Below are 27,855 nucleotides of genomic sequence, written 5' to 3' on the forward strand. Positions count from 1 at the left end.
TTATGGACCAAGAACAAGACCATGGGGTCATAGGAAAGAGTTTGATGGAGATGTCTGCCCTTCCGTGGAGACCCTCGAAACCACGGGTCTCCGTTGCTTTCCTCTTGCCCCAATCCTTTCCCATGGAAAACCTGCTCTTTAGAGATACACTGGAACAAAAGGCGATCCGGGGGAAACCCAAATTGCTGTTTGTTCCAATCGATGTCTAAAGAGCTTTTTTCCCCAGGGGAAACAGAAGAAGAGGAAGAGGAGGAGGAGTTTGGATTTGATATCCCGCCTTTCACTCCCTTTAAGGAGTCTCAAAGTGGCTCACATTCTCCTTTCCCTTCCTCCCCCACAAAAAACACTCTGTGAGGTGAGTGGGGCTGAGAGACTTCAGAGAAGTGTGACTGGCCCAAGGTCACCCAGCAGCTGCAGGTGGAGGAGCGGAGACATGAACCCAGTTCCCCAGATTAGGAGTCTACCACTCTTAACCACTACACCACACTGGCTCCATGGCTCATGGTCTTTAGGTTCATACGATCATAGAGTTGCACAGTCAGAAGAGACCCCAAGGGCCATCTAGTCAACCCCCTACAATGCCAGAATCCCAGCTAAAGAATCCCCAACAGACAGCCGGCCCACCTCTGCTTAGAAACCTCCAAGGAAGGAGGCTGGTTTGTTTTGAAATGACTTTTCATTCTGGTATGTTCTTGTCTCGGTTGCAGCCCATCCGGAATTTTTGGGACAGAACCAGCCTGATGGGGGGAATCCAACCATCTTGTGGGCTGATCTTTTCAAGGGGCATCCTGCAAAAAGCATTACGAGCAAAGCTCGGCTCAGACGGGCCCACAGCGATTACGTGATGGGAGAGGTATGGGAAAGCAGCCGGGAAGATGGTGTGGGAGGCCGTCAGAGGGTTCCTGGCAGGAGATCTCCCTGGCGGTGGTGGCGGGGGCACACTTCCACGGCGGGTCTGAAATGATTCCAACATAAAGTCAAGGAGTGTGCAGCAACGTGGCTGCCTTTTTGGAGACCAACCTTGCCAGAGGATTACCTGCCTCCCTTCCCATCCCATTGGGGAGAGCGAGAGAGCACAAGCTTGGGTTTGCAAAATGATGCACCGGGTGGAGAAAGCAGGTGGAGAGTCTTTTTCACCTCCTAACAGCAAATCGCAGGTGCACTGAGAAGGAGAGCTCATAGAACTGGAGAGTTGGAAAGGATCACAAGGATCATCCAGTCCAATCCCCTGCAATGCAGGAATCAAGCTAGAGAATCCTTGGCAGATGGACATCCAATCTCTGCTTAAAAACCTCCAAGGAAGGAGAGTCCACCATTTTCCCAAGGGAGACCATTCCACAGTCGATCAGCTCTTACTGTAACGACAGTGACTGTGGAAGGTCTATCTCAGAAGACTCTCCAGAAGAGACAAAAGGGAGTCCTCCATCACATCATGCAGTGGTTGCCACAAAAATGGCTTCGACGGCCATCAAGGGAAGAGGGTGGGTCTCTTAACAGCTAGGAGCCAGGATAGTCTCTGAAAATCTTTAAATGAAGTGAGGTACCAGACTTTGTATGATGAAAGACAAGCTGTGAAGATTTGTGTATTCAGCAAATATGATGTCCAACACTGAACAGTGATTCTGGATATTGACTACTGTTTCATAGACTTCTTCATCAGTGTGGTGGGAGGATAGAGAATTGCTTCATCAACTGAAAATATTTTTTTACAGATGATGACCTACATGCACATATCACTTTACAAATATTTTTATTGTCTTTCATCTGGTACCTCACGTCATTTAAAGATTTCCAGAGACTTTGAGATGAAAGATTTCATATTGTACTTGTTATGGTTTGAAGGAATTTTATAAAAGATTGTCCATTGCTTATGTACATGGTCATCATGTTGCCTAGACATTGCTGACCCCCTTACAACTTGAGCAGTGCCTCTGGGTACCAGATGCCAACCAGGGACAAAGCAGCCCGGAGAAACCATCCCTGCCACGCCTTACTTGGCAACTTGGCATCTGCTTCACTGTGCTTAAACCCAAGACTTGATGGACCCACCTTAGTCTAATCCAGAAGGACTGGATTTGAGTTTTGTTTTATTTTTTGCATGCAGAGGACCTGCTGTTCCACAGTTACTCTTGCAAAATGTGCGGGGAACCTACCAGGAGAGCTGCTGGCAGTTGAAAGCAAAGAATCCTGAGCCATCTCACCTTCTTCACCCAGCGCAATGGAGATAAACAAGATGGTGACACACCTCCATTTGATTCCCTGCTAAGTGGCATCAGATGCAATGGCTCTCCACATGTTTTTGGGGGGGAGCGATGGGAGAGCTATAAACACCCCGCCCCCCACCCACACACCCCTGAGCTTCATGTTCTGGAAAATAAAACACCAGAGGCATGCGGGAGGTTTAATAGGATTTCATTGGTAACCGCAATGCAATTGCGATATTGCTTCCAAGGCAAATACAGGTGATACAGAAAACTCCCAGCCACCTCCCTTTCAAAGAGCCCTGAGCTCTGGAGCGGCTCTGAAGCAGTTTTATATGTGGCTTCTGGTTTGTCTCAGCTGCAGCAAAGATCAGGCCTGCAGAAGGTGCTCCATAATATTGCATAAAATAATAAAATAAAATGCAAAACGGATTGGGGCTGGTTCCCTCTGGATGGGACAGGAAGCCTAGCCTGCCTTTCAGGCCTCGGCACCCAGGCCAGGAAACGGAATAAACCCTTTGAGCAAGCAAGGGGTGGGCCGCAGGGGTCTGTTGAGGTTACACCTCTGCATGGGTTGTCCAAGAGGACTCATGTGGGCCACTGTCAGCAGAATCATTCCCCCAACTGCTGAATGGTTGCAATGGTTGGGACCATTGCTAGGGATGGGCAAATTTCTCTCGGCTTCTCATTTTTCCACTCTGAAGTTCAAAGTCCTCATGAACATCCATCATCATTTTAGCATAAATTTCTTCCAACAATCTCAATTTGGGGGGGGGGTGCAATTTTGCCTAACACACACATTCCTGCAAAGCAACCCCCCTTACACAGTGAATCTTTTCATATTACTTTCACAAACATACACATCTTGAGGCCGGAGAACTGCATTGCAAAATTCAGAAAAGAGCGAATTTCGACGGCTGATGGCATTTCAATTCCCTTCTTGTTTTAGAAAGTGAGAATTCAGTAGGTTCGCTTTTAAACATGAACCGGATTGGATTTCTGCCCCATCCCTGGCTGCCAACCAGTGAAATAAATTGTAAGCCAGTTAAATTGCTCAGTTGCTAAGAGGTGAAAGCACTGATTAAATCTACACATATTTGCATAAGAAGTAAAAACAATTGTTCTGGAGGGTGGGGAAGCGAACCTCCAGGCCAAGAGAAGGCACAGCATTCAGAAAACACTTGCATGAGGAAAAAACAATCGCAGCTTGTCTTGAAATTGGCAGTCCGGTTGACCAAAAGGTCTCCGTTAATTTCCATGGTTATGGCTGTGATCCTAAGCACACTTTTCTCAGAGTAAGTCCTAAGGGATTCAGAGGGGTTTGCTTCTGAGCAGACAGGCAAAGGGTTGCTCGGCAAAGCAACGAAAATCTGCCATTCCAGTTTTTGCAGATTTGCTAATGGGGGAACAGCCACATTAGGCTGGCCAAAGTAGGTCGGTTGATGGGAGGTCCAAGCTTTGGACTGGAAAACGGGCAGAGGCAGATTGGAAGCGTGTCAGGAGTTGCTAGAAAAAATAAAAAGAATTGGGGCAGTGTGTGTGTGTGTGTGTGTGTGTGTCTGTTCTGCTTTGCAGCCCAATAATAACTTAGTCCAGCCTGCCATCAGTCGACAGCTGTGGCAGGTCCAGCTGCCAGAGGGCAGATCTGAAAAAAGCATTTCTCACCAATGTGAAACCTGGCAACGTTTTCAATCTCTTCACATTTTGAAACTTGACAACTTTGCATTAAGGGGGGGGGGGAGCAGCCTCTGTCTTCAGCCCCGTCGCAAGGTCTTTGCAAATGCTGTCCAAAATAAATCACCCAGTACTGTACTTATTTTTGAAATGTTTGGAAGTCAATCTAAACTTGGTGAATTTTAACCCTGATCATCTACTGCTCAAGAGCACCATCCAGTGAGAACTTCTCCTGCTCAAGCCCTGCAGAAGTGCATGGGGTTAGCACAAGAACATGGAACGAAGCTGCAGCAGGAGAACATCCACCCGGATGGTCCTCCAAATTTCCTTCTGCTTCCTGAATTCTGTAACGGTCTGATTTATCTTATCAAAATTTGAACAATTTGATTGCCTGTGACAACTGTGGAATTAGTTAGATGCGGGATAGACAAATCTGTCTGCTTCGGTTTCTATGGTTTCCTCTTTTTTTCTGATCTTAAATTCAGTTCCCCACATTTTGGCAACAATTTGCTATTTCTTAAAAAAATAAGGTAAAGGTAAAGGTACCCCTGCCCGTACGGGCCAGTCTTGACAGACTCTAGGGTTGTGCGCCCATCTCACTCAAGAGGCTGGGGGCCAGCGCTGTCCATAGACACTTCCGGGTCATGTGGCCAGCATGACATCGCTGCTCTGGCAAGCCAGTGCCGCACACGGAAACGCTGTTTACCTTCCCACTAGTAAGCGGTCCCTATTTATCTACTTGCACCCGGGAGTGCTTTCGAACTGCTAGGTTGGCAGGTGCTGGGACCGAACGACGGGAGCGCACCCCGCCACGGGGATTCGAACCGCCGACCTTTCGATCGGCAAGCCCTAGGCGCTGAGGCTTTTACCCACAGCGCCACCCGCGTCCCTCCGGGCATTTTAGTTCCTCCTAATGTACACATTTTTGTATGCAATTCTGACTAATATACACATTTTTGCAAAGCAATTTTCTCCAGCACAATGCATTTTTGCATGCCAGTTTCACCACTGTCTGCATTTTTAATGCACACTTGCTTTCTAATATATGGCATTTTGTACACACTGTTTGGCCGGGGAACTGACCGGCAAAACTCAGAGAAGTGTGAATTTCAAAGATCAGGTGTGTTTCAATTTGCAGATCAGAAAGTGTGCATTGGATAGTTTCTCATTAAAATTAAAACAAAATTGAATCCCCGGTTATGAGCACAGGATTTTGGGTGCTGTCCATCAGTTCACAGGTGAAATAATACACACCCCAATTCTCATTACACATGGATCTTCTCCATCCGCTCTGCTCATTCATTCTTTCCAAGCCTGTTCACAACAGATTTTTAAACAAATAGGGTATTTGTTCCAAAGAAAAATGTCATTTCCCTCCAATCTTTGGCCAACAGCGCAAAATATACTTTAAGTGTCACAGTGTGGAAAATGGCGGCCCTCTGTTCGAGTGCTTGCATTGACCCAGGCACGAGAGGTGGGTGCCCCAGAGATTTCAGCCCTAGAGATCCTGGAGAGGGGGTAGTGGACAAGGGGGCTGAGACTTGAAGAAGCTCACATGAATATTTGCATAAGGCACCCCGGAAACTGACCCAATCAAAGCAGAGTTTTTTCCAGGAGGAGGGATCGTGAAACAGGACCCACCCCTGGTAAGCAGGAACGCTGGGGAGTATCTGGATTATGAGGTGTGGAGGATTCCGGGGTCCGGATCCTAAAAAACCACCATGCTTTTCCTGTTTCCAAGAGGCTTTGAGCACCTTGCCAATGCCGGAAGAGGAAGTCTCATGCGAGGATCCAGCTCTCCTCCTGGGACGGCTACCGTTGGGCAAGAAGCGACCATTTTCTTGTCCAGGTGTCTAAGGGAAGTCTCAAGGAAGCTCTTTCAGCTTCTCTATACAGTCATACCTCATGTTACGTTCTTTCAGGTTATGTCCCACGGCGACCCGAAAGTACTGGAACGGGTTACTTCTGGGTTTTGCCGCTCCCGCATGCGCAGATGAGCAAAATGACATCATGCGCATGCGCAGAAGCAGCGGCCCACGCGTGCGCAGACGCGTCGCTGCGGGTTGCGTTCTTTTCATGTTGCGAATGGGCCTCCGGAACGGATCCCGTTCGCAACCAGAGGTACCACTGTACAGAAAACAAGCCTGCAGAGGGTTGGGGGAAGGCCAGCTTTGGTATACCAGTTGAGTCACCTGAGCAGCAGTCGCAGGGTTGGAAAAGTGGGGAGGGAGGGGTTGTGTGTGTGTCTGAAAGAGTGCCGTTCCGGCCAGGAGGCGCCGCCAATTCCTTTCCCCCTTTGCACAGCATGGCAGAGGTCGGGCCTTGACTTTGGAAAGGCGCCATCGTCCGGGGATCTCAGCGGGTTCCCCAGCTCCTTCCCAGCAGCTCTTTCTCCTCCCTGGCCCACGTTCAGCTGAAGGGCTTCACCAGCTTCATGGCAGCATAGTTCTGCAGGGAGACAAAGGCAACCAGGTGAGGAAAGGTCGCTCTGGGCAGTTTATTTTATTTTAATTATTTTTACTTTTCAGATATATGCATTTCACCGATTTTACAATCATTTTGACATTTTAAAACTTGCCTTCCTTCCCCCTCTTTCTGTGGTTCGTTAAATTTATTTTTAATATCTTCTGCATATCCAAATTAACTGTTTAGGGAAGTTTTTAATGGCTGTTGTTTTAATGTATTTTTAATCTTTTGTTGGAAGCCGCCCAGAGTGTCTGGGGACACCCAGCAAGATGGGCAGGGTATAAATAATATTTTTTTATATTATTATTATTATTATTATTATTATTATTATTATTATTTAGCATACTCATATATTTATCTTCTTTAAAGATATACTCTCCTTCCTCCAAAGTGGCTCTTTCCCCTCCCCAAAACAAGAGCAAATTTGCAGAAAACAACAAGTGTTCCTGAAGGAAAAACCCATGTGGAAATGCCTAACAGCACAGATTTCTTTTTATATATATAAAAAATTAACATTACTGGCCTGGCAGAGAATACTTCTGATATATTCATTTCCAGGAACAGTTTTGCTTCATCTCTTCCATATGTTAGAAGAAGAAGAAAACAGCCCTTGTCCATAAACAGATTCTGAGCGCCAGTTAAAATCTTCCAAACGGCCGATAACTTTTCCCAGCAGGCGAGAGCGGCTGCCTCTTTTGCTCTCCTAATAATGTCTGCCACCGAGAGAGGCCTTTGCCGGAGGATGGACTGGGCAGCAGAGTCCAGCAGCGTCCAGGCAAGACCAGCAAGGACAATGTTTTCTTATTTGTTTCTAATAAATTTGGAAAATTAATAATAAAAGAAAATTGGGGGGGACCAGCAAGGACAGGGGAGAAAGAAACAGATCATAACCTAGAAAGAGGGAGCGTTTGGCTTTCCGATGGACTCTTGGGGACTTTTGGTTCTCTTTTGTGCTGATTTTTATTTTATTTTTTTATGTCTACGGCTTAGAAATGGGGAAAAGAATTAAGCTGGCAGTTCCCAAAGCGCAGGGCTGCCATACGTCCGGAATTTCCCGGATGTAGCCGGGATTCATCTGCCGGAAATAATGTCTGGGTGGAATTTCTGAAAATCAGCAAAAATGTCCAGGAAGACCTAGGCATAGGGCAACCCATGTCGGAAGTGTGTTGCTGTTTTTTAAGCTTTGGCCCCAAAATAAATAAATGTGGCAACCCTACCAAAGCAGGCGGGACCCCCCTTGGGAGGAGGGGAGTGGGGAATCACCGGGGTGGGGGGGCCAAGAGGCATAAATGACCACCCGACTTTGAAAAACTGCTATCACTGGGTCAAGTTCATCCGTTCTGCTGAATCAATCCAACTTGAATAGTTTTAATTCGGTTTTCAATAAACGTGCAATGAATGGTGACAGTTTTGAATTTTCTCGAGTCGCCGTCTTCTTTAGTGGGTTGTGCAAACTGCCGTTAGGAATCATGTATTTGATAGGGTAGGAGAATGAGTTTATGGACCCAGGGGGTGAGTTGAGGGAGGGCCTTCTCGGTAGTGGCGCCCTCCTTGTGGAACGACCTCCCTTCAGATGTCAAGGAGATGAAGAACGAACCAACTTTTAGAAGATATCTGAAGGCAGCTCTGTGTTGGGAGGTTTTTAATAGCTGATGTTTTTATATATGTGGGAATCCACCCAGATTTAATAGTATTTATTAATAATAAGGGACGCGGGTGGCGCTGTGGGTTAAACCACAGAGCCTAGGACTTGCCGATCAGAAGGTCAGCAGTTCGAATCCCCGTGAAGTGGTGAGCTCCCGTTGCTCAGTCCCTGCTCCTGCCCACCTAGCAGTTTGAAAGCACGTCAAAGTGCAAGTAGATAAATAGGCACAGCTCCGGCTGGAAGGTAAACAGTGTTTCCATGCGCTGCTCTGGTTCGCCAGAAGCGGCTTAGTCATGCTGGCCACATGACCCGGAAGCTGTACACTGGCTCCCTCGGCCAATAAAGTGAGATGAGCACCGCAACCCCAGAGTCGGTCACAACTGGACCTAATGGTCACTCCGATTCGAACCGCAACCTTCTGATTGGCAAGCCCAAAAGGCTCACTGGTTTAAACCACACTGCCACCCGCGCCCCAACGCCTCTGAATGCAACCAAGGGCACAGTAGCTTGGAAAAAGTCTGCAAACTGCTGAAGAAAGCCGTAGAGAAAGGTATTCAATAAACAAGACCCCGGCGCACGTGCTCAGACCTCCACCCCGACCCCAAACTCTGGCCACCTCTGGACTATTCTCCCCTCTGTGGCCGGCTGTGTTTCCAGCACGGAGCCCGTCACATAAATATTCCGAACGCTTCCCTTATTAAATTTGTAGCAAAGCCAACTGACATCCATGTTTATGCTGCTTGGAAAGAGGTGGAAAGCAGCTCAGATTCACACATACACACGGCTCGGCGAAGGCAAGCAGTTCCCTTCCAAACCCGCTGAATTTAATTGGGACGGGCTGATAGCCACTGCTTGGCCTGCTCTGTTGCCCCCACCCTAAAAAAGCAACGTTGGAAGGAGAGCGAACGGAACCAGAGCCAACCGGGAGGGGGTGGGGCAGGGAAGTGTGACCCCAGGCAGTGTAATAAATTGCCGTTCGCACCAACTTATGAGGCTCTCTTCCCATTGGGGGGGGCAGGGGGGGAGAGGAACGCCCTCCGCCCCATAAAGCAAGCTGCTCCAAAGCAAGGCACATCATCACGCACCATTAGTAAGCTCCCTTGGCGGAACATGAGAACCTCCTAATTAATTTCCCACCGTTTGTCTTTCGGGAGGCTTCCTCCAGAATATCGAGGCTGTTATTTTTAGGGCTTGTCTGCGAGGCTGGGAGGGGGGCCCTCCCATCTGGGTGGAAAAGGCCAGTGTGGTGTAGTGGTTAAGAGCGGTGGATTCGTAATCTGGGGAACCGGGTTCGCTTCCCCGCTCCTCCACCTGCAGCTGCTGGGTGACCTTGGGCCAGTCACACTTCTCTGAAGTCTCTCAGCCCCACTCACCTCACAGAGTGTTTGTTGTGGGGGAGGAAGGGAAAGGAGAATGTGAGCCGCTTTGAGACTCCTTTGGGTAGTGATAAAGCGGGATACCAAATCCAAACTCTTCTTCTTCAAACTTGGAGGGATGGCGGAAGCCAAAAAGGCTTCATCGCCCAAGATGGGGAGAAAGAGGTCCTGGGGTGTGGCAGCAGGAGACGCCCCTTGTGGGTGCTGCCCATGTTCGCTCCATGTGGGAATCATGCGCAGCATCTCATTCTCCAGGTTGGGTTTGTTTCTGTGGCTGAGCCTGACAGAAGCCGGGAGTGCAAGAACACCCAGAGAGTCGTAGGTTAGTGGCCTTTAGCCTCCTTGCTCCACACCAAGAGGGGATGGTTCTCCAGTGTTTAGAATCACAGATGCATAGAGTTGGAAGGGGCCGTGGAGGTCATTTGGTCTAACCCCATGATGCAGAAATGGGGGGCTCAAACCCATGACTCTGAGATTAGGTGTCTCCTGCTCTAAAGTCACTTCCGCCCTGCAGAGGAGGTGGGATTGCGGCCCCAGCCCCAGTGTGATTGGGGGAATCCCCAGCCGCATCATCCCCTGGACAGCCAATCGGCTGGCTCTTGGGGCGTGGCCTGCCCTATTTAAGGCAGGTGCGGCAGGGAATCTCCCTCTTTTCCCGCCTACCAGCTGTTCCTGTTTCCCACCCTCCCGCCCTTTAAGGTTTCCGTTCCTCGACCTTGCTATGGACCTTGGTTGGTCATCGTTGAGGGGCCTGGTAGGGATTTTTCCACTTGGCAAATTGGCACCAGCCACTTGGTTTCCGCCTACCTCATAGCAAATCGTCACAACTTTCTGGGTATTGGAGGTTAGGCATTGGTATTGTTCTGTAGATGGAAGAGGGAAGGAAGCGCCATCACCTGCCCCACATATTGAAGGGTGGTCCGATAAAGGATTCCGGGGGCGTGGCCCTGTCCAAAGCCTGGGGAGGTGAGGGCCCAAGGCATGGCCCCTATCGGTGTCCCTGGGGGATTTCCTAGTTGATGTGCATCAGCAGGACTCCCCCTACTGGTGGTTAACCCTCCCCAGACTTCAAGCGGATGGACTGAAGCCGGATATAGTCGGTTAGGACCAATGCCTAAGCCAATACCGCTCATCCCCTGTAACCAATAAAGCTGTGGCCTTATTTAGCCCATTAACCTTAATGATTGTGTCATGTGCCTTTATTTCCACTGAGACCAGGGTCTTTCCCAGCCCAGGATGGTGTTGCCATCAAGGAAGGAACCTGGGTCCTTTCGCATGAACAGCGCATGCTCTGCCACTGACCACTGGCCCTCTTCCTCCTGGGACTTGTGCGCAGTCCTACCAGGGCATCAGAAGAGGGGTTCTCAAGGCCCCTGTCGGCCACTGGGCAGGGCTGGTGGGCTACCCTGGGCAAGTCTGCGTTGTGGGAAAGAGGTGGCCGTGGGAGAACATTATAGCCTCCCACCCACCTGTTCCAGCAAGGCAGCGAACTGAATCATGGGATCGTAGAATTGTAGAGTTGGAAGGGACCCTGAGGATCATCTAGTCCAACTCCTGGCCGTGCAAGAATCTCAGCTATCTGAAGGAGCATCTCCATGTCCCCTTCATTCAGCCCGGACACCAGGGTCCCTCTCCTGAGGGCCTTCTGGCAGTTCCCTTCCTGCGAGAAGTGAGCTTACAGGGAACCAGGCAGAGGGCCTTCTCGGTGGTGGCACCTGCCCTGTGGAATGCCCTCCCAAGGAAATAAACTATCTGACTTTTAGAAGACATCTGAGGGCAGCTCTGTTTAGAGAAGCTTGTAATGTTTACTGTTTTATCATGTTATTAATATTCTGTTGGGAACCGCCCAGAGTGGCTGGGGAAACCCAGCTGGATGGGCAGGGTATAAATATTGTTGTTGTTGTTGTTGTTATTATTATTATTGAAGCCCTGATAGGTTGGCCATCCAACCTCCCTTGAAAACCTCCAAGGAAGGAGAGTCCACCTCATTCCAAGGGAGTCCGTTCCACTGCTGAACAGCTCTCACCACCAGAAAGTTCTTCCTGATGTTGAGTCGGAATCTCCTTCCTTAGAATTTGAATCCATTTGTTTGGGTCCAGCCCTGTGGAGCCATAGGAAGCGAGCTTGCTCCATCTTCCATGTATGAGCTGAACAGCAGTTTTAAAAGCCGGCCGTTGTGCAATTTTCCATCTGCATCCACTCTGATATGAAGCAAGAAATCACTTCTCTGGGCCTTGCCAGGCCTCTTCGTGTTTGGGGGCATCCCTGATACTCGGAGCGTCACCAATTCCTCCCCCCCCCCAGCCCTTCCCCAATACTAGCACTATTGCCAAAGAGTAATGGGTAACAGAGCAGGGAAAGAGAACCCGGATCCAGGACGAGACATTCAAGTCAGCAACCTCAATAAATGGGGAGAGGGAAGGGGATGGGCGGGGGGCAGGGGAACGGTTCTAAATAAATGAAAGCAGAAAAATTCCATGACATGCCTCAGTTGCTTTTCAGAAATACGAGTCGGGCTGCCCCCTCATTTTCACATATCCAGCTCAATTTCTGTTCTGCTTCATCCCAGGGACTTAAGGGCTTCTTCCACCATCCAAATTGCCATGAAATGCAACCTCAGGCAGCAGACATTGACACCAAAGTAAGGCTGAAGTCCTGAGCCATTTTACCTGGGAATGAATTCAATAGGGTCTACTTCTGAGAAGACACGGTTCGGCTTGTGCCGTACGTCTTAGAGGGCACTGACTTATACCGAGTCCATGTTTCTCAGTGCTGTCTGTACAGACAGGCAGCCAACATGCCAGGATTTCAGGCAAGCATCGCTCACAGCCCTAATGGGAGAAGGTCATTGGAGATGGAACATGAGACCTTCTTCTGGCAAGGCAGATGCTCTGCCAATCAGCTACGGCCCTTACACCCGAGCAAACATGCTGAGGATCTGGTTCCATATTCTAAAAACATCTGTGGAGCGTAGGGTTGCCATATTTCAAAAAGTGAAAAGCCAGACACAAAAGTTGTTGAGGGTTCTTGTCTAAAGAGAAGTTTTTCACCTATATTTTTTATGAAAAACACCAAAAAAATCAACACTTCTGATAAGGGCTGCCAATGTTGTTGTTGTTTAGTCGTGTCCGACTCTTCATGACCCCCTGGACCAGAGCACGCCAGGCACTCCTGTCTTCCACTGCCTCCCGCAGTTTGGTCAAACTCATGTTGGTAGCTTGAAGAACACTGTCCCACCATCTTGACCTCTGTAGTCCCCTTCTCCTTGTGCCCTCCATCTTTCCCAACATCAGGGTCTTCTCCAGGGAGGCTTCTATTCTCATGAGGTGGCCAAAGTATTGGAGCCTCAGCTTCAGGATCTGTCCTTCCAGTGAGCACTCAGGGCTGATTTCCTTCAGAATGGAGAGGTTTGATCTTCTTGCAGTCCATGGGACTCTCAAGAGTCTCCTCCAGCACCAGAATTCAAAAGCATCAATTCTTTGGCGATCAGCCTTCTTTATGGTCATAAGCCCGGGTGTTCCTGTACATTTTAGCCGCTTTTCAAAAATTCCACCTGGACGCCATTTTAGATGGATGAAATGGCAGCCCTAGGGGAGTGGGATCGACAATTAATGAAGCGGAGATTTCCCTGTGGTTTTGTCAAGCATCACAGTGAGGCCACGAAGGACCTGCATGAGTCAACTGGTTGGCTTTAGAAATGGATTAGGTCACCAGTGGCTGCTAACCACGATGGCTGGCTTGCACCACCAACACTGTCCAAGGTGGCATGCTTCTGAGCTGCTGGGAGCCGCAGGAGGGAAGATCTGCTCTTGTGTCAGATCCTGATTTGGGGTTCCCCATAATGGGCATCTGGCTGGCCACTGTGAGAACAGGAGGCTGGACTAGATGGGCCTCTTTGGCCTGGCCCACTAGGCCTCTTCTGTTGTTCCGACGCTCTTATTTGTGGCATTGTCTTGTTTTGGCCAAAAGATATGGGTTATGCACAGATTGGAAACAAGCCAGGATACCCGGCTTGAATTTTCTGCAGGATCCAAGCAGTAATGAACAAGGGTTTGCCAAGGGTAAGATCTGCTCGCCAGCAGAATGTGCTCCCTTGGAAGACTGACTCTCCTTCCTTGGAGCTTTCTAAGCAGCTATTGGATAGACATCTGTCAGGGATGTTTCAGTTGCGATTTCTGATGGCCTGGGACTCTGGCTCAGACTCGGAACCAGAGGAGTCTCAGTCCGCACCGGATCCTTTGCCTCAGGCATTATCTGAACCAAGTCTGGGGCCTGATCCTGAAGAGCCCCAGTCTGCACAGGTTCCCCTGCAACAAACACCAGCTGGGCCTAGTCAGGGGCCTGAGCCTGCCCTAGCTCCAGATGCAGGGATGACCTTGATGCCTCCAGCTGGGCCATCACTTACAGCTGCTCCACTACCAGTTGGGTCAGGGGAGGCTGAGGCGGCCCCTGGGTCTAGTAACCCACCAACGTCTCCCGAGCTGCAGAGACTCAGGTCTGAGAGAAGGAGAGACCTGAGTACTCGCAGGAGGAGTGCTTGCCTTCGGGCGAAACAGGGAGGCGAGTCGCCGGGGGATCAGGACCGGCCATTACCCAGACAGAGATAAAAGGCTGTTGGACCCTGCCCCAGGTTGTGGGAGCAACGTTGCTGTATGCCAGATCCTGCCTGAAATCCTATACCTGTCCTTGCCTGGTTTCCTGCCTCGCGTCCTGCATTGGCCCTGTCGGACTGATTCTGGACTGGTTCATGGGTTACCCCCGGGCCCAGCACACGATTCCTGTCTTGCAGTGGGTTGGACTGGATGACCCTGGGGGTCCCCCCAACACTACAATTCCATGCATAACTTCCCCAATACCACTGTGCGCAGAAATGGATGCACACTGAAAAGGACATCAGGATAGGTGCCCAGCAGCCTCACCCCAACAACAACACCTTCGCTGGCTGCTTTGGGTTCATCTGGGAAGCTCATCAGATAAGGGAGGCTGGGCTTCACCTGGCAGCTAATGAGTTAGGGCCGCATTCCTGGGCAGCTAATGTGTCCAGGGTGACAGGAGAATAAAAACATGGGGAGTCTGCCACATTGCCGGGGAGCGCTGAGCCCTGCAAGGAACCAGCATCCCAAAAGGATCTGACCATTTGTCACCTCATTTGCCTGGCCACCTCGGCCTCCCTTCTCCAGGCCAAGCAGGTATGTTTTTAATATCCCAGCCGCAGAATTTGTTATGTGTGGGACCAGGGCAAATGGGTCGTTTTTCTTATCGGGGTTTGTGTTGGACATCTCGCGGCACTGCATGAATTATTCCGGCGCTTAAAAACGGAGGTACTTGGGAAGTTTGCCCCGTACCAAGCTGGGCAGGTGGAATGTAGCTAGGACTGGCCTGGGGGTGGGGAGGAAACTCTGCCGTCCAGATTAATGAGGCGGCAGCCCCTTCCTCCACATTTAGGCCTCGGGAGGAGGCAGAGAAAGCTCCTTTCAAGCCCCAGGAACGAGCAACGCAGCCTGCGTGACTCTCCATAAAGCATCCTGCTCCATCTTTAAGCGATTCAAGCTGGGAACACTTTCCAGGAGACTCTCCACACTGAGCACCGAGAAGGAGTTGGGCTCCCAAGCAAGCTGCTTTCTTGTCATGCTTCTCTTAGAGACGCCTATGATCCAACGGAGTCCCTTCCAAGCCTAGAATCCTAGGATTGCCTATTGAGAAATAGCACCTTGAACTGGAGACCGGGGCAAAAGTGGACTCAGAAAAACAAAGTCAGTGTTCATGGGAGGCTGAAAAGGGTCCCTCACCCCTGCTATAAAGAGATGCTCGTTTGGTTGAGATACCTGCATTTCAGGGGGTTGGACTAGATGACCCTCAGTGTCCCTTCCACCTCTACGATTCTATGACTTTGGACATGGAGTGTGCGTGCAATTTCATCATCTAACCAACTCCCTGTGGTTCTTACCGGGAAGGCGTAGATGAAGATCCCCAGGAAGAGCAGCACAATGAAGATTAAGAGGAAGACGAGGAAGACCCACTTGAACCGCCTCCACAGGATATACTTCAGAGTCTTGTAGGGGGAGGTAAACCACAGGAAGGAGGTCTCTGGGCGCCTGCAGACAAAGAGAGACACAGCTTGGCCCAGAAATCCTGGAAGCGGTGCCAGGATGGGCCACATACCCTTCAGAAGGGCAGTGCCCTTGGACAGAGACATCCCCCGGCGCTCATGTGGGTAATCGCAGCAGGTGAGACAGGGCAGGGTTGAGATGGAAGGTCGAGGCAACCACAGGCTTTTCAGAAGCCCACAGAGACAGGCATGGGCAGGACCAGGGTGAAGACCTCCGCTTGTCTCCTTCACTGTAAAATTACTCTGCACTAAGGTCTTCTGATGGGACGTGGGTGGCGCATGGGATGTGGGTGGCGCTGTGGTCTAAATCACAGAGCCTAGGACTTGCTGATCAGAAGGTCGGCGGTTTGAATCCCTGCGACGGGGTGAGCTCCCGTTGCTCGGTCCCTGCTCCTGCCAACCCAGCAGTTCGAAAGCACGTCAAGTGCAAGTAGCTAAATAGGTACCGCTCTGGCAGGAAGGTAAACGCCATTTCCGTGCACTGCTTCGGTTCGCCAGAAGCAGCTTGGTAATGCTGGTCACATGACCCAGAAGCTGTGCACCGGCTCCCTTGGCCTATAGAGCGAGATGAGCATGCAACCCCAGTCTCATCCGCGACTGGACCTAACGGTCAGGGGTACCTTTACCTTTACCTTAAGGTCTTCTGAGGTCTTCTAAAGTCTCAAGCTATATCGCCACACGATAGGGCCATGCAAGAGATGGGACGATGCAATAGAAGGGGTGTTGCAATGGGATAAAACAACAGACCAATGCCAATGGGATAAAACAACAGACCAATGCCAATGCAAGGAGTGCCCTGTTGCATGGCATGGCATTTCCCCCAAACCCACTTCCCAATGTTTGCTTCAGCATGGACTGAGGGAGCACAGGTGCAGAGCCCCTTTTTGCACCCAAGGCGACTGTGAACTCCTCTTACTTTGGGTCTTCCAGCTTGGGATTCATGTTTGGTTCATCCCGGCCCAATCCAGCTGGCCTCTCGTCATGCTCTTGCTCACTGATGATCTCCAGGGTCATTTCCAACTTTCCCTGTATGGGAGAGAAGGGGAATTTCGAGGACTGAGATGCAAAGACCACAACACTGATCTGAGGAGACCAAGGGGGCACCTTTCTCTGCCTGAGACCCTGGAGCGCCAAGGCCAGTCAGGGCAGGGAACCCTGGCTGGATAGACAAAGGGTTGTATCCAACGTTAGTCCTACTCAGCACAGACCCGCTAATATTAACAGACAGAACTAATTTCCTGCCCCTTAATTTTAATGGTTCTGCTCTGAGTAGGACTGAGTTAGATGTAGTCTAATTCCCCCGGAATATTTAGAGACGTTTTCTGATTCAGGCTGATGTAAAGGCCCAGAACGGCCACCCCAGAAAACCTCTGTAGTGTTTAGCTTCCTTTTTAGTTGCCGCTTTGTTAGTAGCGACTTCAAGATTGAAATTCCTTTACTGACGATTTGTTCATTGTTTTCTATGATTTACGTCGTACTTGCAGCGTTCAGTTCTGTTATGGTTATTTCTTGTTTGTAAGGCACTTTGGGATTCATTTGGATGAAAAGAAGCATAGAAATACAACTTATCCATCAAATCCCACAATTTATCTATGCACTGTGTGTGTGAAGAAGCATTTTCTTTTGTCTACCCTGAAACGTCCAACATTGAGCTTTCCCGGGTGATCTGTTTGGTTCTAGCGTTTGGCTTCCTCCCTTCTGTTTTCATTACAACTTGTAAAATCTTCTTCATCCACATCCCCACTTTTCTCTAAGCTAAAAGTATGCAAATGCCACCTTTCCTCCACCCCCTTGAACTTTTCCAAACCTCCGTCAATTCTAGAACTGCACGCTGTATTCCAAACGAGGTCACATCGTAGATTTGTATAATGATTTGCATATCTGAGACTGGCAGGCTTATTTTCTAAGGCCTTTCCAAATGCTCCCTAAACATGGAATTTGCTTTTTTCACAGCTACTCTACACTAGGAAGACCTTTTCACTGAGTGATCTGCCACGATCCCAAGGTCTCTTTCCTGGCCTGTTCCCACAAGCTCAGACCCCACAGTCGTGACCCGGATCTTGCCATCCCTGCTTGACCCAGAGAAGGCTTTCATTGTGCAATGAGAAGAGAGGAACCTTCAAGTTGAAGCATGGGAAGTCCTATTAAAAATTCATAATTTGGCAGAATATTCAGATTATTTGATATGTATATGTATAATTTGGAATATTTAATGTGATTTGATTGGATTGTTAAAGTGGAAAATTTAATAAAAATGATTTTTTAAAAGAGAAGAGAGGGACCTACTCCAATGGTCTTTTCTCCGTTCTCCTCTGCCACGCAAGGCCACCAGCCCTTCACTGTCTTCTGCTCGAAGAGCGAGACCACCCTCTCCGCGGAGTCAAGCAGGTCCACTGTGCACTTCTCGGCTGTCTTGACTGGCTTCAGCATGTGGTTGAGATCCAGCTGGATGGAACCTACAAGGCGGGAAGAAAGGAGGAGCCCAGCGCTGTGAATGAAACAGGCTGGATAGCTGCAGAGGACTCGGGTTAGGCAAGCTTCTGCCAGCAACAGGGGTGTTATTTGTAGGCAGCTGCCTTGGTGTGGAAGCCAACATCCACCGACTCCATGCATGAAGCATGCTTCTGCGCAATATGGAAACACAGGTTGCTTTCACCATCGCCACCATTGACCGGAAAAGCGGTCTGCTGAAGTTACTAGCATGCAGGGGTTTTTAACAGCCCAGCTGCCCACAGTTATAGATGTCAGTTATTTGTGACCGAAACAGAGAACAAAGACCTGACTTTCATAAATGGTTTCTTTCTGGTCACCTGGAAGGAATGATAGAATTGTAGCGTTAGTAGGGGCCCCCAGGAGTCATTCCTGCAATGCAGGAATCACAGATAGAAAAGACTTGACAGGTGGCCACCTAACGTCTGTTTAAACACCTCCAAGAGAAGAGAGTCCACCATCTTCCGAGGAAATCCGTTCCACAGTTGGATAGTTCTCACCATCAGAAAGTTCTTCCTAAAGTTTAGTTAGAATCTCTTTTCTTGTCATTTGAAGCCATTTGCATCTGGAGCAACAGAAAACAAGCTTGTTGCATCTTCCATGTGATAGCCCTTGAGATATTTGAAGATGGCTCTCAGATCTCCTCTCAGTCTCCTCTTTTCTAGGCTAAGCATACCTAGATCCTTCAACCATTCCTCATCAGGCTAGGTTTCCAGACCCCTCATCATCTTGGTCACCCTCCTCTGCACATGTTCCAGCTTGTCAATATCCATCTTAAATTGTGGTGCCTAGAACTGGACACTGGACTCCAGGTGTGGACTCCAGGTGTGGTCTGACCAAGACAGGATAGAGTGGGACTAGGACCTCCCTTGATATGGACACTAGACTTCCGTGGATGCAGCCTAGAGCAGCATTAGCATTTATTTTATATTATTATTATTATTATTATTATTATTATTATTATTATTATTGCTGCTGCTGCTGCATCACACTGTGGACTCATGGCAAATTGTGGTCTACTAAGAATCCACACTGGCGGCAGATGATTGGAGGAATGGCAATTTGCAAGGCCGATGTTGAATGGTTGTACAGTCATACCTTGGAAGCTGAACGCCTTGGGAGTCTAATGTTTTGGCTTCCGAACGCCGCAAACCCAGAAGTGAGTGTTTTGGTTTGTGAATGTTCTTTGGAACCCGAACGTTCGATGCAGCTTACAATTGGCTGCAGGAGTTTCCTGCAGCCAATCAGAAGCCGTGCCTTGGTTTCCAAATGTTTTGGACGTAGAACGGTCTTCTGGAACAGATTCTGTTCGACTTCCAAGGTACCACTGTATGGGGTCACTCAATGCCACTGGAAGGCAATACTTGTGAACAGAAGAGAAGCCTTTCCTCTTTGGAAGAGGAAGGAACACCTACTCAGCCTTGCTGGTCATGTGCCAGTGTTGAGAAGAACAGAAAATGAGTTCAGCCATCTCTCAAAAGGAGACTGTCTGGGTCTGCTTTATGGGCTACCGCACAAGTCACAGCTGCCAGACAGCTGCCAGTTTGATCAGTTCCATATTGTGGCTGCTAACCAGTGGCGGGTCACCTATGCACAGTGTTTCACCTGTACACAGGACTGGGAAACTCTCCTGCATTTAAATTCTGGGCTTGGTTCCAACTGCTCAAAGCATGCCGATTTGCTCCAGCTTTCAATGTTCCTCTTGGTTTTTGCACGGGCCTCCATGCGCAATGCTGCTTCTTTGCATTGGCGATGTCTTGGCACAGGGGAAAATCCTGATGCCACATCAAGTTTCCTTCCTGTGCTTCCTTTCAATGCATGCACAGTCCAAGAGTCCAGAGGGAAACTATGCCTGGCTGTGCACCCGCCAATCCCAAAACCAAAATTTGGAAATGCTACAAGTTAAGCGATGAGGGCAGCAGAGTGAAATGTTAGGATATTTCCGTTCCACCTTAAAAGGGAGCAGGCTTTGTGAGTCACAAAGTCTGCGCATTTCCTGTTTTCACAGGATGTTTCTGTTGTGTCTTTGCTTTCGTTTCTCTCTCTCTCTCTGCCGGAACTCTGAAGCAGGCAGTCATGTTTTTCTTTGTTCTGATCAACGCAGAAATAAACTTGTAAATAATGCTCTCCTGACTGCATCTTTCGCTGTGTGTTATCTGCTGATAGAGCGTGCATGGCTCTGGAATGTGGGAAGTTATTTCTGGAGCTCGTGTCGCTAATTGCTGATACTGCGTGTCTACGGGAGATCAATGGACGTCCGGAGACGACGTGGAGTCATGATGGACTTTGTCTCCCTGGCAGTATCTCAACAGGCAAAGAGTCCAAAGACAGCCCAAAGGGGGAAGAGACGTTGCCACTCACCCAAGTAGTCATCAAAAGAGAATTTGTCGTTGTCCCAGATCTGGAGGACCAGCTGCGGACGAACTTTGTTCTCTGTCTTGTCCAGGCTCCAAAAATGCTCCTGCATTTGTACATACATGGGAAGACAGGAAATGCTCCGTTAGAAGGATGAATATTCTGGTTTCTTTCATTTTATCAGCTAAACTGAAGGCTAGGTTTGAGTGTTTGGCATCCACCAATCTCAAGAATCCCAGCATTTAAACATGGCAGCAGCATTTTGAAGGATCAAGAGGTGAACTCTAAGAAGCTGGCATTAGGAGTTGAGCATGAATTACAGCGGGCAATAGGTGGGCATTAGTCCCCAATCGCCCCTCCCCCATCACCTTTATTAATTTATCATTTGCACTTCACCAAATCGTCCCAGGGAAGGATCCAGAAATAACACATTTAAAACAAGAGCAGACTATGTTGAAACAAAGCCACAAAACTAACCAGTAGATATAGACTAATCGAGGCAGGGCTGGGCACATTTATTTAATTTCCATCATTTAATCCGGATGTAGAATTAATATTTTCTCAGCACAGATTTTTTTTAAATTATTGAGGTGGGGCAAACATATGCTTGCCAAGCAAGCAGTAAGCGTGGCATCTGTGGCGAATCACAGAAGCACAGAATTACAGAGCTGGAAGAGACCCAAAGGTGCATCTCATTTAACCCCCTGTGATGCACTTGCTGCTCAACTGGTTTGGACCAGCCATGGTTTGAAAGAAAGCCTTCTGACCACATGGCTTTGGGCTTCATCCAGAGGAGGTGGGTCAAAGAGCTCTTCTTTCTTTGGTCTTTCTGAAATTTTGCCTACCTTGTAGCAAATCATCACGACTTCCTTGGTATTGGCGGCTAGGCATTGGTACTGGTATTGTTCTGTAGACGGAAGAGGGGAGGAAGCTCCATCACCTGCCCCACATATTGAAGGGTGGTCCGACAAAGGATTCCAGGGGGTGTGGCCCTGTCCGAAGCCTATGGGGGTGAGGGCCTAAGGCACGCCTCCTATTGGTGACCCCGGGGGAGTTCCTAGTTGATGTGCATCATCAGGACTCCCCCTACTGGTGATTAACCCTTCCCAGACTTCAAGCAGATGGGCTGGAGTCGGATATAGTCAGTTACGACCAATGCCTAAGCCAATACTGCTCATCACCTGTAACCAATAAAGTTGTGGCCTTATTTAGCCCATTAACCTTAATAATTGTGTCATGTGTCTTTATTTCCACTGGGGGGGGGGGCAGGAACTCGCCACGCAACTGGCATTCAGAAACCTTGCCGCTTCCAGCTGTGGAGGCAGAGCAGAGCATTCCTGGCCAGTAACTGTTGATAGCCCTCCATGAATTTGTCTCATCTTCCTGAAAGCCAATCGTGCATCCTGTGGGAGGGAGTTCCATAGTTTAACTCTGTGCTGTATGATGAAGGATTTCACTTTGGGGTCAGTGGGGTCCACGTGCTCTGCTTGACTTGGTACTATCGGCACGGGAACATCCCGGAGAGAGTGAACATGAAGGAGGCACCCAACCTGATCGTTGCGGGACACCGGTTCCTTCTCCAGTGGGGTGGTTTGCCCATCTCTGTGGGAGCTTCTGCACCAGCTGGGCAGTCTCCAGAGCACCTTGCCAAATTGGACAGGGTGCCCCCGAGGCTACGGGGCACGGATAACTGGGCAGCAGCCTGCGAGGAGGTGGGGGTGGAAGAACTGCCAGGGAAGACCGAAATCTCTCTCTTTGGTGGGGGTCGGAATGAAACCAGCTCAAAACAAACATCTGGGAGAACATTCCAGGGAGGCACACAAAGTATCCATCTTCGTAATGAGCTCCCCAGAGGACCAGTGGGGGCCCCCATCGCCTCAGACAATGGCGAGAGGAGGCCTCCGAAGCAACATCTGGGGGAAACGGCCTCACGTAGGATTAACCTCAAGGTGTCAGCTTCGAGGCCCAATTACAAAGACCTCCAAAGTCAAGGTGTGCACCGAGAAAGCTTCCTGGCTCAGTTTCTTTCGGGAGGAGGGGGTTTACAAGCCCGGCTTGACGCTTTGGAATAAAATAATGAGGAACGATTATCTGGAGAGAGGGTGGAGCCCAGCAGGGGAACAGAGGAGGCCTGGTAAATCCAGATTGGAATTCCATGTTGGCCGCTGATTCAGTCCCAGGGTTCGTTCATCTGCTGGGGCCCAGGAGCACCCTTGGGTGGTGGGGGAGCTCATTCACTCCACCCCCACCCGCCGGTTACTCACTACGGGCCCTACTAAAGCAAACAGTCTAATTGGTCAACGTCTAAAAGATATCGAGCATCAGAACAACCTGGCCGCTATAAGGAAATTCTGCCCTTGGTATGTTCATTTTCCACCTCTCCATTTTGATTCTCTGGCCCCATATCTGCACAAACTTACTATCCCAAAATACAGACATGCTTTTACACTTGCAAGACTGGATGTTTTGCCATCTGAGGTACTTGAGGGTCGATTCCAAAATATCCCTCCTGAGAAACGTCTTTGCCCCTGTGGAGACGGTAGCACCGAAACAGCGGCACACGTCCTCCTGTCTTGTACTCTCTACAAAGACCTGAGGAATGAGATCACCACCCCACTCGTACTAACCATCTCAGGGTGCTCAACCACTGCTGCAATGTCTTTTCCTCTATCAGATCAAAATGAGCAGATAATAGCAAAGGTCGCCAGGTTCATAGCGGGGCAATCAGAATAAGGGCCACTAACTGACGGCTGATTCAGGACTTTAAATTGTGCCCTTATATCAAACTTCCTTTCCTGCGTATACTGTAATGTTTTACTGTTGCTATGGCCATTGGCTAATGAGAATAAAGTTTTATCTTATCTGTCACACACACCAGCTTCCAGCAGCTCAGGTGACACCTCATGAGAGCTGGGCATTTGACACAAGTGCGCCATCCCAGAGACGTCTGGCTTGTGCCAGAGACCGCAGACACCAGGTCTCTATGCCTGTTCATCACTCAAGGACATATCCATTATCTGTGAGAAAAAGGCAAATCTCATAGCAGGGGGCACTGGGAAAGAAACAGAAAACAAATCTGGCCATATCATAATGCCATTAAATAAATCTATGAGATGTGGGTGGCGCTGTGGTCTAAACCACTGAGCCTCTTGGGCTTGCCGATCGGAAGGTCAGAGGTTCGAATCCCCATGACGGGTGAGCTTCCATCACTCTGTCACAGCTTCTGCCAACCTAGCAGTTCAAAAGCACACTAGTGCAAGTAGATAAATAGGTATCGCTGCGGCGGGAAGGTAAACAGTATTTCCGTGTGCTCTTGTTTCCGTCACAGTGTCCCGTTGCACCAGAAGCAGTTTAGTCCTGCTGGCCACATGGCCCGGAAAGCTTTCTGTGGACCAACGCTGGCTCCCTCAGCCTGAAAGCGAGGTGAGAGCCGCAACCCCATCGTCGCCTTTGACTGGATTTAACCATCCAGGGATCATTTACTGTGTGGTGTAAGAGCGGTGGATTCATAATCTGGTGAACTGGGTTCGATTCCCTGCTCCTCCACATGCAGCTGCTGGGTGACCTTGGGCTAGTCACACTTCTCTGAAGTCTCTCAGCCTCACTCACCTCTTCTCGCTTTACAAACTTCTGGTCTTGGACCTTAAGATCTTTCATAAAAGTAAAGGGTAAAGGGACCCCTGACCATTAGGTCCAGTCACGGATGACTCTGGGGTTGCGGCGCTCATCTTGCTTTATTGGCCGAGGGAGCCAGCGTACAGGGTCATGTGGCCAGCATGACTAAGCCGCTTCTGGCGAACCACAGCAGCGCACGGAAACGCCGTTTACCTTCCCGCCAGAGTGGTACCTATTTAGCTACTTGCACATTGACATGCTTTCAAACTGCTAGGTTGGCAGGAGCAGGGACCGAGCAACAGGAGCTCACCCCGTCGCGGGGATTCGAACCGCCGACCTTCTGATCAGCAAGTCCTAGCCTCTAGGACTTAACCCACAGTGCCACCTGCATCCCTTGAGACTCCTTAGGGTAGTGATAAAGTGGGATATCAAATCCAAACTCTTTTTCTTCTTCTTCTTCTTCTTCTTCTCTTTACCATATGGCGCCACCACATATAGAATACTGTGTAAAGCTCTGTTGGCCTCACCTCAAAAAGGATGTTGTCCAAAATCACGAAGGTGGTGGGGCTGCTCCCATATGAGTTTGGTCACGTTTGGGACTTTTTAGTTCAGAGAAAAGGTGAGAAAGAGGCAACATGATAGACTGAAGTTTACAAAATGATGCCTGACAGGGAGAAAGTGGGAAGAGAAAAGCTTTTCTCCCTCTCTCTTAACACGAGGACTTGCAGACATCCAAGGAAGCTGAACGCTGGGAGATTTGGGGCAGAAGAAATGAAGGCGGTTGTGGTCTCTCCTTTGTTAGAGGTTTTTGAGCAGAGGCTTGATGGCCATCTGTCCTGGATGCTTGAGCTGAGATTCCTGCATTGCAGGGGGTTGGACTGGATGACCCTCGGGGTCCCTTCCAGCTCTACAATTCTGTGATTCTGTAGCTCAGTCCCAGGAAGGCATGGCTGAATAGAAGGAGCCACGAATTGTTTCAAACAATGGAAGAAATATCTAAGAAATTTTGTATGGCAGGGGGGAAAGACCAAGGTACAAGTATTAAATACTCATAAGAGGGAAGGCTAGAGGGGGCTTTGCGCTTCCACATATGGAGATGAATTATGAAGCTGCATGTTTGATGTGGGTAAAAGAGTGGATTAGATTAAAAGATGCAGGTACAGTGGTACCTCTGGTTATGTACTTAATTTGTTCTGGAGGTCTGTTCTTAACCTAAAACTGTTCTTAACCTGAAGCACGACTTTAGCTAATGGGGCCTCCTGCTGCCGCTGCACTGCCGCTGCACGATTTCTGTTCTCATCCTGAAGCAAAGTTCTTAACCTGAGGTAATATTTCTGGGTTAGCGGAGTCTGTAACCTGAAGCGTATGTAACCCGAAGTACCACTGTATTTTGGATCTGTAGGGATAGGGCCTGAGATTTGGATGGCACGGCTACATGTCCTGTGAGAAAACGAAGTGGCGTAGAGGATTCTTCTATCATGTTTATCTAACGTGTGGTCCAGATACAGAGGGCTTGGAAATGTCTTGGATGCACAGCACCCTGAAAGCCCAGATCCATTTCGAGGGCACAACGCCACCTTTCAGGGAGGCCCCCACCCCATGGGCCCTTTCCTTCTGCAGCTGCTTTGCCCAAGACGCCTGGAGGCCTCGCCTGCCACCCCAGCTGGCCCTCTTCATGGCAGGTGCCGCTGCGGCAGAACACTTTTCCATCTGAGGGTTTCGGTTTGAACTTCAAGCCTGTGCCGCTTTGCTTCTCGTCTCCCCCCCCCCCCCAAAAAAAATCTCTCTTCTTTTTTACGGCCACAAGTAATGAAGCTGGACTTCAAACGGCACATGGCGAGATCAAAACCCACCAGAGAGGAATGAGTCTCCCTCCTCCAGAGCCCAGCTTGTCACTCATTATTTCTACCTTTGCAAAACCTTTTACAAGCTGTTTCTTTCCTGCATCCAGCGACGGCTGGCGCATGGGGAGGGGGAATCAATAATATCAGTGCAGCGGGGGTTGCTTGCTCAGAGGCTTTTGCGGAGGGGGTGGGGTGGATCAGGCCACGTTTTTGGCAGCAGACAGAACACAAGACCTGCTCAGGGCAAGATGGGCCAGGATTGCATGGGAAACCCAGTTAGATGGGGAGGGAACAAATAAATCATTATTATTATTGTTACTGTTATATCAGTTCAGAAGAATATTTATTTGCATCAGCCACTAGCCATTGCAATAAAATAAAATAATAAAATAAAATAAAATAAAATAATAAAATAGTGTACTGAAAATAGAGGTGAAAACTTAACTACACAAAATACATTTTGGAGGTTTACATCAATAATCAAATACCTTGGTTCTCAAACTTAATCCGTTCCAGGAGTCCGTTCAACTCCCAAAACCATTCCAAAACCAAGTCGCGGCTTCTGATTGGCTGCAGGAGCTGCGTCGGATGTTTGGCTTCTGAAAGGCGTTCAAAAACCAGAACACTTACTTCCAGGTTTTCGGGATTCGGGAGCCAATTTATTCAGCAACTAAGCCATTCAAGAACCAAGGTACCACTGTAATAGATCTTATTCTAATTGCCCCTGCTATTTATTTATTTTTTTTGCAGTTTTTGCTGTCACCTGGTTAAATAAATAAATAAATAAATAAATAAATAAATATAATAATAATAATAATAATAATAATAATAATAATTAGCCAGCCTGACTGAGGGAGAGCACCAAATTTTGGCATCACACGGGGTACCGCTAAAATTTGAGAGCCCCAAACTCTGCCACTGCTCTGCCCATGTGAGGAGACTGGGAAGGAGACTGGAGATGGAGACTGGAGATGGAGACTGGAGATGGAGCTTCCTTTAGCCCAGGAACACTCACCTTCTTGGAGACGCAGCAGACCTGCTCGGCAGGGAGGTAGTCAAAGGGGAAGACAAACCTCCAGTTGAAATTCCCTTCGCCTCCCATCGACCGGTAATGCACGTCCGTCTTCTGCTTGTTCTCTTCGTAACCGACCAGCCACCTGCAAAAGGAGCAGACAGGTCCGGCTGCTCAATGGTTGCTGAAAGATACCTGGAGTCGAGAGTGGATTCCATGCTCTTTATTCAGCTCATAGTAGTGAGGAATGGAAGTTCCCCCGAAATGTCTGCTTTATATACATTATTTACACAATGGGCCCCACGTGATTGGCTAATTCCAGGATTCTCCTGTAGGCCAATCTGGTTGCGGATTCACTTCCACCTGGAGTTGTATTGGGTGGCTCCTGCGGACCAATCAGACTGTTGCATTCTTGATCCTATGGTTCTAGGACCAATCTGACTGCTGCATTCTGGATCCTATTGTTCTAGGACCAATCAAACTGCTGCATTCTGAATCCTATTCTTCTAGGACCAATCAGACTGCTGCATTCTGGATCCCATTGTTCTAGGACCAATCTGACTGCTGCATTCTGGATCCTATTGTTCTAGGACCAATCAGACTGCTGCATTCTGAATCCTATTCAACTAAGTATAAGTACATAACACCTGTGCAAGTGAGGATGAAGGTGGGCTCTTTTTTGCAAATCAGGGGCATGTTCAAAGTACAGTGGATGCTCGGGTTGCAACCGTGATCCGTGCAGGAGGCACGTTCGCAACCCACAGCGTTCGCAACCTGCAGCACCGCGTCTGCGCACGTGCGGATCACAACTTGGCGCTTCTGCGCATGTGCGAGTGCCGAAACCCAGAAGTAACCCGTTCCGGTACTTCCGGGTTCGGCACAGGGCACAACCCGAAAATGGGGAACCTGAAGCATCTGTAACCTGAGGTATGACAGTAGCCAGCCAGACAAGCAACAGTCTGGAATCAGCAGCTGCTCCTGACTCCAAGCTGACAGGGGTGGAACATTTTCCTTTTTTAATGAAATCATTTTTATTTGATTTTACAAATATAAAATTATAGCAAATGT

General features: G+C 49.0%; 1 protein-coding gene across 13 annotated transcripts in view; it reads right to left on the reverse strand.

Annotated features, from left to right (window-relative positions):
- Positions 1–5,553: 5,553 nt before the first annotated feature.
- The window catches only part of DYSF (dysferlin), a 175,258-nt gene continuing 152,956 nt past the window's right edge, over positions 5,554–27,855 (reverse strand). For all 13 annotated transcript variants that reach the window (XM_083398131.1, XM_083398138.1, XM_083398134.1 and 10 more), the window contains 6 exons: positions 26,791–26,932; positions 20,323–20,422; positions 17,758–17,927; positions 16,388–16,497; positions 15,310–15,457; positions 5,554–6,323 (listed from right to left, as the gene is read on the reverse strand). In XM_083398131.1, coding sequence (XP_083254257.1) covers positions 6,285–6,323; positions 15,310–15,457; positions 16,388–16,497; positions 17,758–17,927; positions 20,323–20,422; positions 26,791–26,932 — 709 coding nt within the window. In that variant the 3' untranslated portion in view covers positions 5,554–6,284. The remainder of the gene's footprint in view (positions 6,324–15,309; positions 15,458–16,387; positions 16,498–17,757; positions 17,928–20,322; positions 20,423–26,790; positions 26,933–27,855) is intronic.

Source organism: Podarcis tiliguerta (genome assembly GCF_965153285.1).
Source record: "Podarcis tiliguerta genome assembly, chromosome: 9".
In the NCBI taxonomy this organism is placed as follows: domain Eukaryota; kingdom Metazoa; phylum Chordata; class Lepidosauria; order Squamata; family Lacertidae; genus Podarcis; species Podarcis tiliguerta.